Here is a 15,464-nt window from a genome sequence, read left to right as displayed (position 1 = left end):
GTCTTGTACTGATTCTCTCAAAGGCAGGGAGACCCTGCAGAGAGACAGATTAGAGGACTGGGCAGTCACCAACTGTACAAAGTTTAACAAGGGAAAATGCCAGACTCTGCAAACGACATGGGGCAAAGCTGGATGTGCAGACAGACTGGGGAATGAGATGCTGGAAAGCAGTGATATAGAAAGGGATCTGGGGGTCTTGGTCAGCAGAAAGTTGAATGTGAGTCAGCAGTGCCCTGGCAGCCAAGAGAGACAACCCTGTCCTGGGGTGCATCAGGCACAGCATCACCAGCCAGGCAAGGGAGTGGATTGTCCTGCTCTGCTCTGGGCTGGTGCAGCCTCATCTTGAATATTGTGTGCACTTTTGGGCACCACAGTGTTAAAAGGATCTAAAGCTATCCAGAGAAAGTGTCCAAAGGAGGGCAACAAAGATGGTGAAGGGCCTTGAGGGGAAGCCCTCAAGTGTAAGGAGTGGCTGAAGTCACTTGGTCTGTTCAGCCTGGAGAAGAGGACACTGAGGGGACACCTCGTTGCAGTTACAATTCCCTTGTGAGGGAAGAAGGAGGAGGGGCAGACACTGATCTCTTCACTGTGGTGCCCAGAGACAGGACCTGAGGGAACAGTGTGAAGTTGTATCACTGCAAATGCAGGCTGCATACCAGGAAAAGGTTCTTCACCCATAGGGTGGCTGGGCACTGAAACAGGCTCCTCAGAGAAGTGATCACAGCACCAAGCCTGACAGAGTTCAAGAAGTATTTGGACAATGCTCTCAAGGACATGGTGATCCTTGGGGATGTCATGTGGGGTGCTACAAGTTGGAGTTGATGATCCTTGTGGTTCCCTTCCAACTCTTATTTTGTGATTCTGTGATTCACTTCCTGATAGCAAATTTGTAAACTAGGTTCGATTATTTTTATTTGTTTTTTCCTTTCTTATCTTTCCTTGCTGGACCTTCTTTAGTAATATTTAGTATTTACTATATAGTCAAAGGATTTTGCTTTATGATTTTCAGTTTGTTTAGTGATAATTCTCTCTTAAATGAAGAAAATAGGATTTTTATGGTAGCTGAATAATAAGTAAAATTCATTAACACAAGAAAAATGGAGTTCAGTGAATTCAGAGTGATAAATCACATGGACTACATTCTGTGTACTACTGTACTACTTCTAATCTGATGTCCTCTTGCTGGATAGTAAGATTCTCTACCAAGATTCTCGCTGTGATGGTTAATTATGTTTTCTGTCATATTTTGTGTTATTTTGCCTGATACTGAGGTGTTCAGGTTTAGCCATCTGTACTTACTTGTATCCCTTCTGGAAACATGGTTATCATATTTGCCACTTTGCAGCCCTAAGGCAGCTTTATTATATAGAACCATATTGTGCACATCTGTTTCACAGCACGTCCCTTTACTACTTCTGATGACTGCTTCTGTCACAGCAGTTTTGTACCTGTTAGTGGCTGGCTGTCAACAGCTCAATAAAGACATCTCACTCTGGTTTGTGGACTTGCATGTCTAATATTCACAAAGTGTTTGGATTTTGGCTTTTCAGAGGCTTCTGCCATTTTCTCTCTCTCTTTTTCTGACAAATGTCCAAATCCCAGTGGGGCAGTAGATTTATTTTTTTCTCTGTTATTTATGCCATGTTGTGCAGCTCAGAAAAATGCCAGTTTACAGACTTCTAATAATTAGAATGTGACTCTCAACCTAATAATTTTTTTCCTGCAGTTTGATAAATACGGAGTACAAACCACTTCAGAATCTTTGAACTTAAAAACTTCTCTTAGTTGTCTTTAGTTGAATTTTTTAAAATTAATATTTAAGACTTCAAAGCTGCCAAATTTGCTTGTAAGCTTGATATAAAATTTTTGACAAAGGCTTTTATTAACTACACCGTGATCTTGGTCACTGTCAGGGTGAGGAACAGAATATATATTAAAATATTCAGCATGTGCTGAAAGGGCTTTTACAGACCCCTGCATTGGGTGAATTTGGGAATAAAAGCATGAGGTTGAACTGACTTACATACCCAAAACCTGTTTCTGTTTTCTTGAACATTCCTGCACAGCACTGGAACTCAAGGAGATTGTTTTCTTCCTTTGGACCATTAAGCTTTAAATCATCCATTAAGATCAGATGACCTTCCTCTTTAAATATTTATTTATTGATTGATTTGATGGCTTAGCTCAAAATGTGAATGTCCTGTTTATTAGAAGTTTATTTTTACCCTACCCTATTTTTTTTAATATGACCATTTTGAAAATACAGAGATTTTAAATCAGGCAGTGAAAGTGTTTGTATAAAACATTTTCTTGGCAATCATGGTTTTATTTTTCATGTGGTTTATAGCAATACAGCTTGTTTGCTTTTCTTTCTCTTTCACAGTTTTTGGCAGACATGGAGAACAACGCACTCTTTAGGGATGACATTGAATGTCAAAAGCTCATTATGGAAGCAATGAAGTACCATCTGTTGCCAGAGAGACGACCTATGTTGCAAAGCCCTCGCACCAAACCTAGAAAATCTACAGTGGGCGTTTTGTTTGCAGTTGGAGGAATGGATGCAACAAAAGGTATTGGCTTATGTAATGTTCAGCTGATGAGCTGTTTTGGGTCTTTTTAAAAGAAATGTTTGATAGATTTTTTTACAACCTGTTAAATCTAAAATTCAAGGATTTGGCAGTACAGAACATGAAACACCTAAAGTGAATACTGTTTATTAGGTTAAAAAGGCCTATGTATCTTTGAGACTGCTGTAAATATTGTGGAATCTAGAGTTCTGATTTGAAATTACCATAGGAATAGCTGATTACTGAGTAGTGAAGTGTTTAATTGAATACAAACTAATCCTTATTTACTTGAGGGGGCAGAAATTTGGAAAAGGAAGAAAAGCTCTGAAAGGCCACAAAGGTGACCTAAACATGCTTAAAAAAAAGCCAAAACAACAAAAATATTTTGACTAATTGTTAAATAGCTCTGTCAGAAGTACTTGGATTATTTTTTTCATAGAAAATTCCATAGTTTTTAATGGTAATTAGAAAGGATCTGTTAAGCTAGAAAAGTTACAGTAGAGAAAGTGTTTTCTTTAATTTGTTGTTTTAAAGCTGTTTCTTGGTAGTTCATGTCATATACCATCAGCTTTTTTGTCTAATATTACCAAACATCAATATGTGATTGCATTCCACATGGTTACTTTATATTCCTAATAATTCTATTTCTAAAGGCTTGATTCTTCAAAACAGTTACAAAACCTGGTTTTTGTCTTGAAAAGCACCAAGAAAGTTGTCCTTTGTAATGGTGCAGGTAATTGCTGAGGAAGTCAGAAAAGACTTTTTCTCTACACAGACCTAAGAATATGCTGCAGGATATCATGGTGTCTTGTGGGAATCAGCATATTGCTAAAATAAAAACTATCCTAGTGCTTCAGAACTTTTTTTTTCCCCATATGTAACTTGCATATATTGTCATTCAGGAGCTACAAGCATTGAAAAATACGAACTTCGTACCAACACATGGACTCCAGTTGCAAACATGAATGGACGAAGATTACAGTTTGGAGTTGCAGTCTTAGATGATAAATTGTTTGTTGTTGGTGGCAGAGATGGACTGAAAACATTGAATACTGTGGAGTGCTACAACCCTAGATCAAAAACTTGGAGTGTAATGCCACCGATGTCCACTCATCGTCACGGTCTTGGTATGTACAGTTCTGTAAAGCTTGACTGCATATTTTTTAAAGGTTACCTGGTTTAGGATTGGTCAAAAAAACATTCAGAAATAAAGTTGGGGGGGGCTGGAAATTTTGTTTAGGTTCCAACTGCTTTTTCAATGTCCTCTCTCCTTCAGATTATATTGAAGATTGTACTTCGTAGCATCAACTAACAAAAGGAGTTTTTTTTCTTTTCAGTTTTTTGGTGCACGCTGGACTGTCACTAAGAAATTCTGATATTTATTTCCCTTAATTGTCTGATGTTTATTCCTCTTAATTGTTTTCATATCTGTATTTTAGGAGTAGCTGTATTGGAAGGTCCCATGTATGCTGTAGGAGGACATGATGGCTGGAGCTACCTGAATACAGTAGAAAGATGGGATCCACAGGCTCGTCAGTGGAACTTTGTCGCTAGCATGTCAACTCCCAGGAGCACAGTTGGTGTAGCAATATTAAATGGAAAGTATGTGAAGGAGTTTCTGTTTTCAAATTTAAAATCTCATTATTTTAATGTAATTAAAAGACCAACTTGAATGACAATAATTTCTCTTTATAGATACCAGTTATTAGCATTAAGAGCCAAGTTTCTTCATTCACAGAAGAGATACCATGCTGGGTCAAGCAAGCTTCTCCACAGCATTACTGGTGTATGTCAAGTGTACTAGGGCCCTCATCATCCTAGTGACAGTCAGCTGGACTTGCTTCAGTATGGCAAGATCTTTCTCATACCAAGAACCTGCTGCATTACAGTATGAAATTTGGCTGAAAATAATCCCCCTTGCATTCCAGCTGGCCCCCAGAGATCAGAGGGGCTGGGTGCAGCTGGGCCTAATTTCTGTTTATAAGCAGTTCAGTGCTGTAAGTCTGGTTGCATTCAATACTTTAACAATAACAGATCCACAAACAGTGTGGTTTTTTGAAGCTAGAGAAATGCAGATTTGGAGCTGCTGATTATGAATGCACTTACTGCATCAGCACTAAATATACTAAGGCTAATCAATGATTAACCAAGCTAAGTTAACAATTCAAGCTAAATTAACAAATTTAGTCTCTTGCTTCACCCTTAATTAAGCTGAGTTTCACCTGGGTATGCACATACACAGTTGGAGATGCAATTCTTACCAAAGAAGTGCCCCTGCTTTGAGAGTAGAGAGAGGTACAAGCCATGTTTTGCCAGGGTGACACAGCAGACAAAAGCTACTGATTTACTGAGTAGTATTGTGGTTGTGGCAGAATATTTATACTCTATTATCCACAAATTTTCACTTCCTGTTTATGTGCTATCTGTTCCTCTCCCTTGAGCTACTTCAATACTGCTGGGTAAAAAAAGTTTTCTCATATTTTTTTAGTTTTGGAAGCCTAGTCACTGGTAAATTAGTGCTGCTGAAAGGCACCTACAAAGGGTTCTCTAAGATCTGGAATAAGTCCAAGAATGAGTGGAAATGCTCACTGCTATAGGAAGGAGGGATGAACTTGAACGACCAGCAAGCAGAATGCCTTGGCTGCCTTGGAACTGCAGTCTCAGATACCTAAGCTTGGTCTTAAGCTTGCTATATATTCAGCAGTGGGTCCCAGATGTGATGAAAAGCACCAGAATCAGAGCCTCACATTTCCCAGTTATTATAGAACATTGCCTAGAATCTTAATGGAGGCAACAACAAAAGATCACTACAGCTGACCATTTTAAAACACATGCAGCATTTCAGATGCAGGAGCAGTAACTTCTGCACTTTCCTGTAACGTCTGTTTGTAATTTGGTAAGTTTCAATGATTGAAACTGAAAAAACTTCATATAGAGAAGTTAATGGCTTTCTCCGTGTCCAGAATGTGAAATCACTGCATAAATGATCAAAACTCTCTCCATGCTTTGAGAGAAGGTAAAGTTGGGAGCTTCATAAATGTTATGTTGCATAAAGCATTGATTTTAGTAATGAACATTATGGAACTACAGCAGAGTTTTACAGAAACCTTCAATATATTCCTTACCTTAAACAAGCTGTACTACTAAACAAAGAAACTTCCATGGATTTTTTTTTTTTAAGCTTATTAAAATTGTTACTGGGAAGGACTAGATCAACCATTTTACAAGATGTTTGTATTTAAGTTTCTTGGTCAGTATATTTAAAAAACCAAACACTAGTATTACCCAAAGTGAGGACATCTTGAATAGTGCTTAATGGTAACCATTGTAAATTCACCCTATCATTATCTACAGTATCTAGTGTTTGTTTGATTATTTAGCCATTTTTAGGCTCTGAAATAATTTGAGGTGATTTCTCACTGGATTTTACTTCTGATTCATTGCTTTCTTTTTAGAATGGCTATTCTGTGTTCCTACTTTTCCAAATAATAGCGCTGGGCATGTTTGCTGCTATGCCTAGATTGCTCATAAATTCTGTTCATAAGCTCTTTAGGAAGTTTGATTATTTTTAAAGGTTCACCTGTGATTGAGTCCTCCTAAACCAAATTTTTTTTTCATTCATTTCAGTCAGCCCTTGCAAATAATCCTTTGTACCAAATGCTAGAAAGCCTTTTTCTTAGGACTAAGCAAATTGGGCCACCTAGTGGGTGTGAGGGATTTGAGGTAGTGCTTTCAATCATGAACTAAAACCCTGGTCCAGAAAGCACTTGAATGTCTGAGATGAGGCAGGGTACATGGTGCATGCACAGATCCACTACTGAATGTGTCCTTCTGACCTTGCAAGTCACAAAGGTAATTTTGATATTGTTAGCTATAGGCATAGGTTGGAATATAAATGCTGTGTAAGATATTCCATTCTCTGTAAATTATTGTTGTTTTGCATTGATCATTACAATAGGAAAAGACTGGAGCAAAATCTTGCCTGAGTTTTCACAACAGAGCTGTCTACCGAAAGTTGAAAGTCCCCTTCTAAACTTCCCTTTTTAACAAACTGGAAATCCTTCATGTTTCACTAGAAACTGTCTTATTCAGACAACATTTCTTTTCTTCTTTTTTTATTTTTTTATTTTACTTTGTAGGCTTTATGCAGTTGGTGGTCGAGATGGAAGTTCTTGTCTTAAGTCAGTAGAATGTTTTGATCCTCATACAAACAAATGGACTCTCTGTGCTCAGATGTCAAAAAGAAGAGGTGGTGTAGGAGTAACCACCTGGAACGGGTTCTTGTATGCAATAGGTGGCCACGATGCTCCAGCATCCAACTTAACATCCAGGCTGTCAGACTGCGTAGAAAGGTAATGTCCTGATGGAGGCATATCCTGCCATGGGATTCTGATAGTGCTAGTCTATCAGGTGGTTTATGGAAAGAGCTGTAAGTAGAAACCCAGTAGAATAGGTGTGTTATTTTTAGCATGAACAGAGGAAACTTACATATAAAAATATGCTGTGTAGGCATACTATGATTCAAAATGTTACCAGGACAGAATATTTAAAGGAAATTCTTCTTACTGCAATTCATCTAGATTATTTTAGCAATCTCATTGAATAAATTATGTTTGATAACTGAAACAAGATGGAGTTGATTGCTTTTAAAAATGGAGCAGATCTTCTTTCACACAAGAAGTCTGAATCTATTCATATAAAAACTTTCAAAGGAGTTAACTGTAAGGTTTTGTGGATCTTTATATATGAAATTCTTTCTTTGTGGATCTTTATATATGAAATTCTTTGACACTGGGAAATAGGCATGTAGTAGGTTGGTTTATCTTTCTGTAAAGTGATTAATGAATGACTGTATCACAAACTGCAGAAGCACATAAAATCCATAAAATAATTTTAAAAGATAGTAAATACTTCATAATTCACTGTGTTAAATCTTCACTGGTATTTTAGGTATTTCTGAACTATGCTTTAATTCTCTCCCTGCTCTACCACCAGCTGTAAAACTTTTCTTCTTTTCTGTTACCTCCCAATACTTACAGTAAGTCCTCATTGCCCATATTCTTCTTTTACTAAATTTATTCATGCCAGGACATATATTCTACCCTTAACCCCCCGAACCTCCAAACAATCAAAAAAAACCCCACAAACCAAACCAAAAAAACAACAACAAAAAACTACACCACAAAAATCCACAAGAGAGCTCTAGTTTTCAAACTTTCAGAGTCCTAATAGACCTGAAAATACAGTGTGGCCCATAGCCCTTAACATGGGGAAGTTGCACTGAAAAGACCCCAGAGAGGTTTGCAAATAGGAAGCTACTTCTCAACAAATACCAGATTTTTAGGGCTATACAGATAATCAGAAACCCAAGAGAAGTCTGTGAATTTTTCTACATCAGTATTTTCAGAATCAAACTTACAGAACTCATGACTTTAATACATAGGAATCATTAAAGAATTAAGAAATATTAATTTTAAAAATCAGCTTTTATAACCACATGAAACTTTTAAATTATATTTTGCAACAGAAGTTGCCACTCCCAGATAAATACAATTGCTTATAAATTATAAAATAATTGGAAAAGTAATTTCTACATTTAGCTTACTAATCACCCTCTTCTGTTTCCATCTGTGCTTCAAGTAGTGTTTTCATGTTACAGTCATGCTTGCATGCATTTGTGTAATACTTTGACTAGAGGACAGCAAATAAAATTGTTAGAGTTCTTTGTATCTATGCTCTTCATGTAAATAAATTAAGACTAATGTCTTTCAACTTGTTTTTAGCAAGTATGATCTTAGCCAAATAATTACTTTCTTTGTACAGTTTTTTAGAGCCCTTCAGAGCTCTGTAATTACATCAGTTTGCTGTAAGCATCTGCAGTCTTAAAAAATATTGTCTCTTTTAGTCAGATTAAAATATATTCCTTGCCATAAGCATAGCATGAAGTCTCCTATGTAGTTCTCAAATTGACTTGTAAAGAATGTTAATAATGTTCTAGAACCACACTTTTTTTTTATTAAGCCATCTGCTGTTTACTGTACTGATACTTCTGATTTCAAAAGGGTTGTAAATTGTCTTAAGGGTTTTGCATTTCCCATATAATTTTCTCAAACCACTTATATTTTCAAATATTTTTGAAATTGGTAATCTTAGTGCCAAACCAAATTTTACCAGCCTGTGCTTTGACATACTTAAAACAAGCACTTGCTCTACTGTGGTGTAGCAGCAGAACTGTTTGTGGCATGGTATGTTTAGACATACAAAATGTAGTAGGAGCAGCTGTATATGGCTGTATGACTATTTGGAAAGCAGCATGAAGTAGATATCTGGCTAGTATTGACTTGTGTTACCAGGTGACTAAAGAAACAGTTTCAAAGGGAGGGCAATTGAGGGGGGAAAGTCCTTTGAAATTGACACCCAGATCTGAACTGTCCTGTTTTCCACTACCTTGACAGCATCAATTCCAGTACATTTTGTTGTTGTTGAATTTTGGTAACAGTTTTAGTGCATAACACAAATTATCTTTTAGGTATGATCCCAAAACAGACATGTGGACTGCTGTGGCCTCTATGAGCATTAGCAGAGATGCAGTGGGAGTGTGTCTTCTTGGTGACAAATTGTACGCTGTTGGAGGATATGATGGGCAAACATACCTTAATACCGTGGAGTCTTATGATCCCCAGACAAATGAATGGACACAGGTATAATTTCTGATCAGACCATACACTACCATTAATATTGTTATTTCAAATGTGCCTCCTTTTGCAGGGAGAATTCAAATATTCCTTCCCTAAAAAGTAGTTTCTTACTAGTCTGTTGAGTCTCTTTTTTCCTTTGTGTACCATCTTGAGATGACTTCTCTTGAACAGACAGTTATTAATTTCCAATAAACTACCTTCCTTTCTTTTGCAAGAGTATAGCTATTTTCTTTGACAATTTCAGCTACTTTTAATAAAATGTATTGCCACATTCCCCAAACTGTCATAAAGGATTCAGTTTACATGACTTCCTGTTCTGAAGATAAGTTATAAATGTAGATTAGTTTTAGCTCTAATGTGTCTCTCAACATTTATTTTGTCAAGGTTTTGGTCATTTTTTCATAAATAATCCCTTCCTGAGGTGATTGCTATGTACAGTGTATGCAGGTTCCAGAAAGCCTTTACCCATTTTTCTTTTTGCAGCTTTAAAATAAAAATAATTCTACAGTTCATGCTCAGAAACTATTACTGTCAGTTCAGAGCTTGGTTACTTTTATATAGCTCCAGGAATGTGTCTCTCTGTGTGAAGAGTACACACAAGGACATCCTGAGCTGACTGTCCTTTGGTATCTAATGCCATTTGAGATGCCCTAAAGCGTCTACATCCACAAAAGGTTGGCACAGCACAGACTCTGTGGGACACCAAGGCCCTCCTGAAGTCCAGTTGCAGACCAGGATGAATGTCCAAGCTTATCTGTAATAGCATCAGACACCAGTATTTAGGCTACTGAATTCTGAGCCACCTGAATATGTTATTCTGGAAATAGCCCCAAATTCTTAATTCAAAAAGAGAACTAAACTGCTGTTTATAAAAATCCCTGGAACACAAAAAAACTCAGCTGTCCATCTCCCTCCATTTCATACTGCTGCAAGCTCTTAAAACACAAGTCATCAAGGAGGATCATCAGAGCTTGGGGCATTGACTGGTACTGGTAATGATAACCCATGGCATTGTTAGTCCTATTGAAGAAAAAAAAAAGTGTATCAGAGGACAGAAAGTGCTTCTCACCAGAGGAGAGAAACTGTGCTTCTCACCATTCCATCTAAATGAATCTCACATATTTAGGTGGTGATCATCTGTATGTACTTCTGTATCCTTAGTCTTGACCCTTTATGTCTCACTGAATGCCACAATCCGAGTGTATAGGATAGTTTCAAACTTTTCCCAGAGGGATTAGGAAATACTTGTGTACCTTCCTTTTCTTGTTATGTCAGCAGTCTGCCACCTCTTCATCTTCACACAACTCAGAAGGCAGTGGAATTTTCTCAGGTGAAGGTTGTCAGAGCCACAGACAGCTCTATAAAAGTCTCTCATTCCTGGGAAAAAAAGAAATAGGGGAGTTAGCATAAACAGCTTTTTTTGTCTTCAGGATAGTCTCTGTACCACTTTGTGTGCCATTCACATACATTGCAATACTATGAAAGTTAAAGGGAGAAGCAAAAGGGAGTGTTAGAAACTACAGCCCTCTGTTCAAGTCCAGTAGAATCTCAGCAAAAAAGGGTCTTGCCAGAAGTAAATTCTGTTTGCAATCAAAAAATAAAGACTGGTAAATTTATTCTGATTTCAAGAACTCTCAACAGGTTTTTATCAAATAATCAAGTAAAAAGGAGAGGTTGCCCCTATAATTTTAGGCATTTTCTGTTGCTGAGAAATACATTCTTTTACCACCTTTTACTCAATTGTCTGACTGTCTAGCTCAGGTATCCAGTTTGTACTATAACAAAGGTTTCTTTTTCCTGTAATACTGAATAATTGAAATTATCAATAAGAATTGCTTGATGTCCTTAGGGCTTGCTGTTGTTTTCAGAGTGCTTCACTCCGTTATAAAAAAATATCTTTACCTTTTCTTTGTGTTTGTATCCAATTTTGGACCAATTTGTAAGTCATGTTAACAGAGCATGGGTGATACTGTCATTCTGCTGCAGCCATATAATTGGGGGGGAGAAATTGCTTAAAACTGACAGCATTTATTCACGGATGGTTTGTTTGTTTACAGGTTGCACCACTGTGCTTAGGAAGAGCTGGAGCATGTGTTGTGACTGTAAAACTCTGAATTACTTTCTCTGAGAAGGTGACATTCTCCTGTGTAGACTCAGAGGATTACTTCTTCCTCAAGCAAACTACGATTGCACCAATCAACAACAGGTGCAGGATATCTACCACAGCAAAGTGTTTGGTCTGAAGCTGACATGATGTTCTTATGGACCAATATTGAGCACTTTTTAAAAACTTTTGTTATGCATATGTTACAAGAATTCTATTTGTAAGAAAGTTAACTGCAAACTGCCAGTTGGCAGTAGAGGACTTCTGTTTAGGAAGTGCTAAGAAAATGAATGAACTCACTGTCATAATCAAATGTTATGGTTCTGGGGCCTTGATTTCCCTAAATGCAGAGCAATGATGCTATAAATGGATATACTTTGATATAATTGGGTCTGTCTCTGGATAAAACAAGTTATAGGATTGGACCCCATAGATTTAATTTGCCTGTAATAAATGCAAAAATAGGTATCTGAGTAACTACAAGGCAGGCTGACAAACCAATGCAAACTATTGTAAATGGCAGGTGTAATGTCTGCCTTGGAAATGAAGTTGTGTATTTGGTGAATCTTTTGCACTTTTTAGCATCATTCCTAGTTTAGCAAACTTTTTATTTAACCGAAGCCTTATTTTAAATATTGTCTTATGCTAACAGAAACCTGCTATTTAATAATTTCTGACAGATATTTTTTGACATCCAGTGTACTTTTTGGATTTTCAAAGTTGTTATGCAAGATGCAGAACATCATGCCTTGTACTCTGCTTTGGTTCTTGTATTTACTTTGCTGTTTGTATGCATTACTGGAAGAATTCTAAAGTGTGATTAACAGTTAACCAATTTAAGTTTAATATTTGCACTTTGGAATTTTTGAAGCATTCCATTACATCTAGACTAATTACATTTTTAAATGAGGCTTTGCACTACTATGAGAAGTATAATTTTATAAGATGAAGAAATTGTCTGTCTTTCCTGTAAGGTTATTTAAAAATGTAAAGGGCCCAATCCTGCCAGATGCTCAGCTGCCACAATTTAAGCATGTTCAGCGTCTTACAGGACTGTGAAGTGTTCCTCGCAGGGCTGAATCAAATTAGTTACTTTATTTAAAAGTTACCTAATTTTTTAAGATATTTCATAATTTGCCTTTCTCGAGCCCTCTGCTGTTATACCGAATTGCTTTGAACGGTCTAAATGTTGTCGGGAGAAGCCTTTTTGTATTTGCTTTTACGTGCCTTGTCCCTTTTGTTCTCCGAACAGCACCGCCCGTGAAAAACGGAAGATGTGAACTCATTGAATGTTTCGCGTTTGTTTTTTTTTTTTTTTTTAATGTTTGAAGTGCCCGATACCCAAAGTCCTTTGTACATTTCTAATTTTAAACGTGTGTTTTAACGCTCTCGGCTAACTACTTATTGTTTTAAAAGAAATCGGTGCCACTTTGTGATGAAGCTTTGCAGTTGGAATACAGCTGATCTCAAGAGGCTTTGCTGGCGGGTTGTGTGCCTTTATTTCCTGGTTTAGAAGCGCGTTCTGCGTGCCTGTGGTCTAAACTGCATTTCCTCTGAGCACTGCCCGCCCCTCGCTCTGGGGGCCGCGGCCTCACGCAGAGCTCCTCCCGCCGGGGGCCGGGCCCGGGGCCGCTCTCTGCCCGCCCCCGGCCCGCTCCGTCTCCGTGGTAACCGCGGCGCCGCGGACGGGCGGCGCATGCGCGGTGTCAGGCAGGCAGCCTGCGGTGGCCGCGATGAAGGTGGGTCTGGGCGGCCGCGGGGCGCCGGGGCGCCGCGGCCCCGGCGGGGGCGGGCGGGGGGCGCCGGGCCCGCCCAGCCGAGCGGGCGGGCGGGCGATGGCGCTTGCGGCTTGTGCAGGGGTGGGAGGCGCGGTGGAAGAGCCGCCAGCAAGCGGCGGGGGGCCTGGTGTGCTTTCCGGCATGCCCGCGTTTGTTTACTTTCGCGTGGAGAGACTTCGGGTAGAAGGGGGCTTAAAGGCCATCTGGGTGCAACGCGTCTGCGATGGGCAGGCACATCTTCCACTGGCCCAGGTTGCTCAGGGCTCCATCCAGCCTGGCCTTGTGCACTTCCACGGATGAGGTGTTCACAACTTCTGCGGGAAACCTGTGCCTGTACCAATGCCTTTCCCCCGTACACCGACCTCTTAGGAACTAATCTAAACCTCCTCTCTGTTTGAAGCCATTCCCCCTCGTTCTGTGGTTGCATACTCTTATAATAGTCCTTCCCTGTCTATTTTTTATGTTTCCTTGAGGTACTGAAAGCCCACAATTAGGTCACGCCAAAGCCTTTGCCTCTCCAGGCTGAGCAATCCCACTTCTCTCAGCCTTTCCTCATAGATGGAGATGCTTCTTCCCTCAAATCATCTTGGTGCCCCTCCTCTTTAACTTATTTTTCAAAATCAAACATCATTGTCAACTGTCGCTTATGAGTGTGGTGTGTGGTGATTGTGTTTTTGCTGTTCCTGTGAGCAGAACGCAGATTCATTGTGAAGAATGCCTCAGTTTACATTGACCCAAAAGAAGGGATAAGAACCTGTGGTAGACTTGAGCAAACCTCACAGGCAAATGGTGGACAGGAGTTTATATGTCATAAGTTTTATCTTATGACATATAGGGATATAAGTCACGATAGCAAGCTGTGAAATAAACTTGTGGGCTTTATCTTACACCCCGGTTACAGAAAAATATCCGTGGGTGGTGTGAAAGAAAAAGGACGTTCAGAAATTTTCTCCATTGGAAGTCAGAATCTCTTTCTATAGCGTGTTGGTTTGAGATCTCAGCTTTTAAGACCCAGCGATTCAGAGTAACAAAACGGTTACCTGTCTCTAAAAGAGCGAATGTTGAGCCTTCTGTGTTTACAAACTAAGGATGCTTTCTGGTCCCAGACTTTTCCATTAAATCTAGAGATCTATTAACAATGTGGTCTTTGAACTAGAAGGGGAGAGTCTCATTCATTTTTTAATTCTTGTAACTAAGAGGCAAAAATAATAGTTTATTATTAATAGAGTCACAGTTCTCTAGGCAAACACCCAGCGGCAGAAACTTCAGTTTTTTCCACTCAAGTTGAATGAACGTCACAGAAGTTGGGTTTGGATGGATTTGGGGGGTACCTCCACAGTACTCAATTGCTAACATGCTAGGCAGTTGTAGTATTCTTATATATAATGATTTTAAGATGTATAATTTCCTACTTTTTTTTTTCTCTCCAGCAAGTATTCAGTCTGTATGAAAAAGCTTGGTCTGGTTCTTCTCTGCAGTTTGCTTGGCAGAAAACTTTAGGAAATTTTCTTGCTGTAATAGGGTAAGACTCCCACCTATTCATTGCATTTGTCCATCAAAATTGCTGATAAAGAAAGGGAATTATTCTATATATTAATCTTTTTTAGAGGTGATCGTTCTGTGAAAATTTTTGATCGTCATGGTCAGAAGAGAAATGAAGTCAACCTGCCAGGGTAGGTACTAAGATAGGTTTAAATTATTTTCATTGTTGTTTTCTTTAAAAATGCTTCTCTTCTGGTGAGGTACTTAGACAATGGGAGAAATTTGTAGGACGATATACTATCTCTGGTGAACATACCTGGCCGAGAAGACAGATTATGTTATTAAAATGTAAAAAAAACCCCTATCACTTTAAGAAGGATCTTAATGAGGTTGTGTGCAATATATCCTTGCATTCTTGCTACTGTTGATTTTCTAACAATTTGTTATCATGGCTTTGCTAAGGAAAGATACTTCTTTGTTTTTGTGCTTCTGTTTACATCAGTGGCATAAATATACACATTGGCATTGTTGCTTTAGGTCAAGATGATATTTTTTTCCCAGCTTATCACACTCTGGTTCACATAGAGAGTGGTATGGGAGTTTACAAACTGGATTTTTTCAGATTAAATCTAAAAACTTATGTACTTTGTAAAGATATATTGAACTTCTTAAAAGGTAGTGAGACCATAGGAACAGGCTGAATACGGACCAGGGGAATCCTCCCTAGGGAAAAATCGTGTGACATTGGGTCATCATATTGGTTTGCTCAATAAATACGTTTTTATTGGGCACCGTTAACACCTCAGGTTAGTTTCATTTGTGTACTCTTCATGTC

The 15,464-nt window shown here is 38.6% G+C and overlaps 2 protein-coding genes across 4 annotated transcripts in view; both read left to right on the top strand.

The window, feature by feature from the left end:
- KLHL5 (kelch like family member 5) overlaps positions 1-12,844 on the top strand; it is a 48,743-nt gene extending 35,899 nt beyond the window's left edge. For all 3 annotated transcript variants that reach the window (XM_030239319.2, XM_030239318.2, XM_050973947.1), the window contains 6 exons: positions 2,384-2,570; positions 3,470-3,694; positions 4,007-4,169; positions 6,707-6,919; positions 9,097-9,268; positions 11,323-12,844. In XM_030239319.2, the coding sequence (XP_030095179.1) occupies positions 2,384-2,570; positions 3,470-3,694; positions 4,007-4,169; positions 6,707-6,919; positions 9,097-9,268; positions 11,323-11,379 (1,017 nt within the window). In that variant the 3' untranslated portion in view covers positions 11,380-12,844. The remainder of the gene's footprint in view (positions 1-2,383; positions 2,571-3,469; positions 3,695-4,006; positions 4,170-6,706; positions 6,920-9,096; positions 9,269-11,322) is intronic.
- A 178-nt stretch (positions 12,845-13,022) lies between these two features.
- WDR19 (WD repeat domain 19) overlaps positions 13,023-15,464 on the top strand; it is a 39,647-nt gene continuing 37,205 nt past the window's right edge. The window contains exons 1-3 of the mRNA XM_030238771.2: positions 13,023-13,108; positions 14,578-14,669; positions 14,755-14,820. Of these exons, the coding sequence (XP_030094631.1) occupies positions 13,103-13,108; positions 14,578-14,669; positions 14,755-14,820 (164 nt within the window). The 5' untranslated portion in view covers positions 13,023-13,102. The remainder of the gene's footprint in view (positions 13,109-14,577; positions 14,670-14,754; positions 14,821-15,464) is intronic.

Source organism: Serinus canaria, chromosome 4, assembly GCF_022539315.1.
Source record: "Serinus canaria isolate serCan28SL12 chromosome 4, serCan2020, whole genome shotgun sequence".
NCBI lineage: Eukaryota > Metazoa > Chordata > Aves > Passeriformes > Fringillidae > Serinus > Serinus canaria.
The sequence above is the reverse complement of the archived record's forward strand: the minus strand, read 5'-3'. Positions and strand labels throughout refer to the sequence as shown.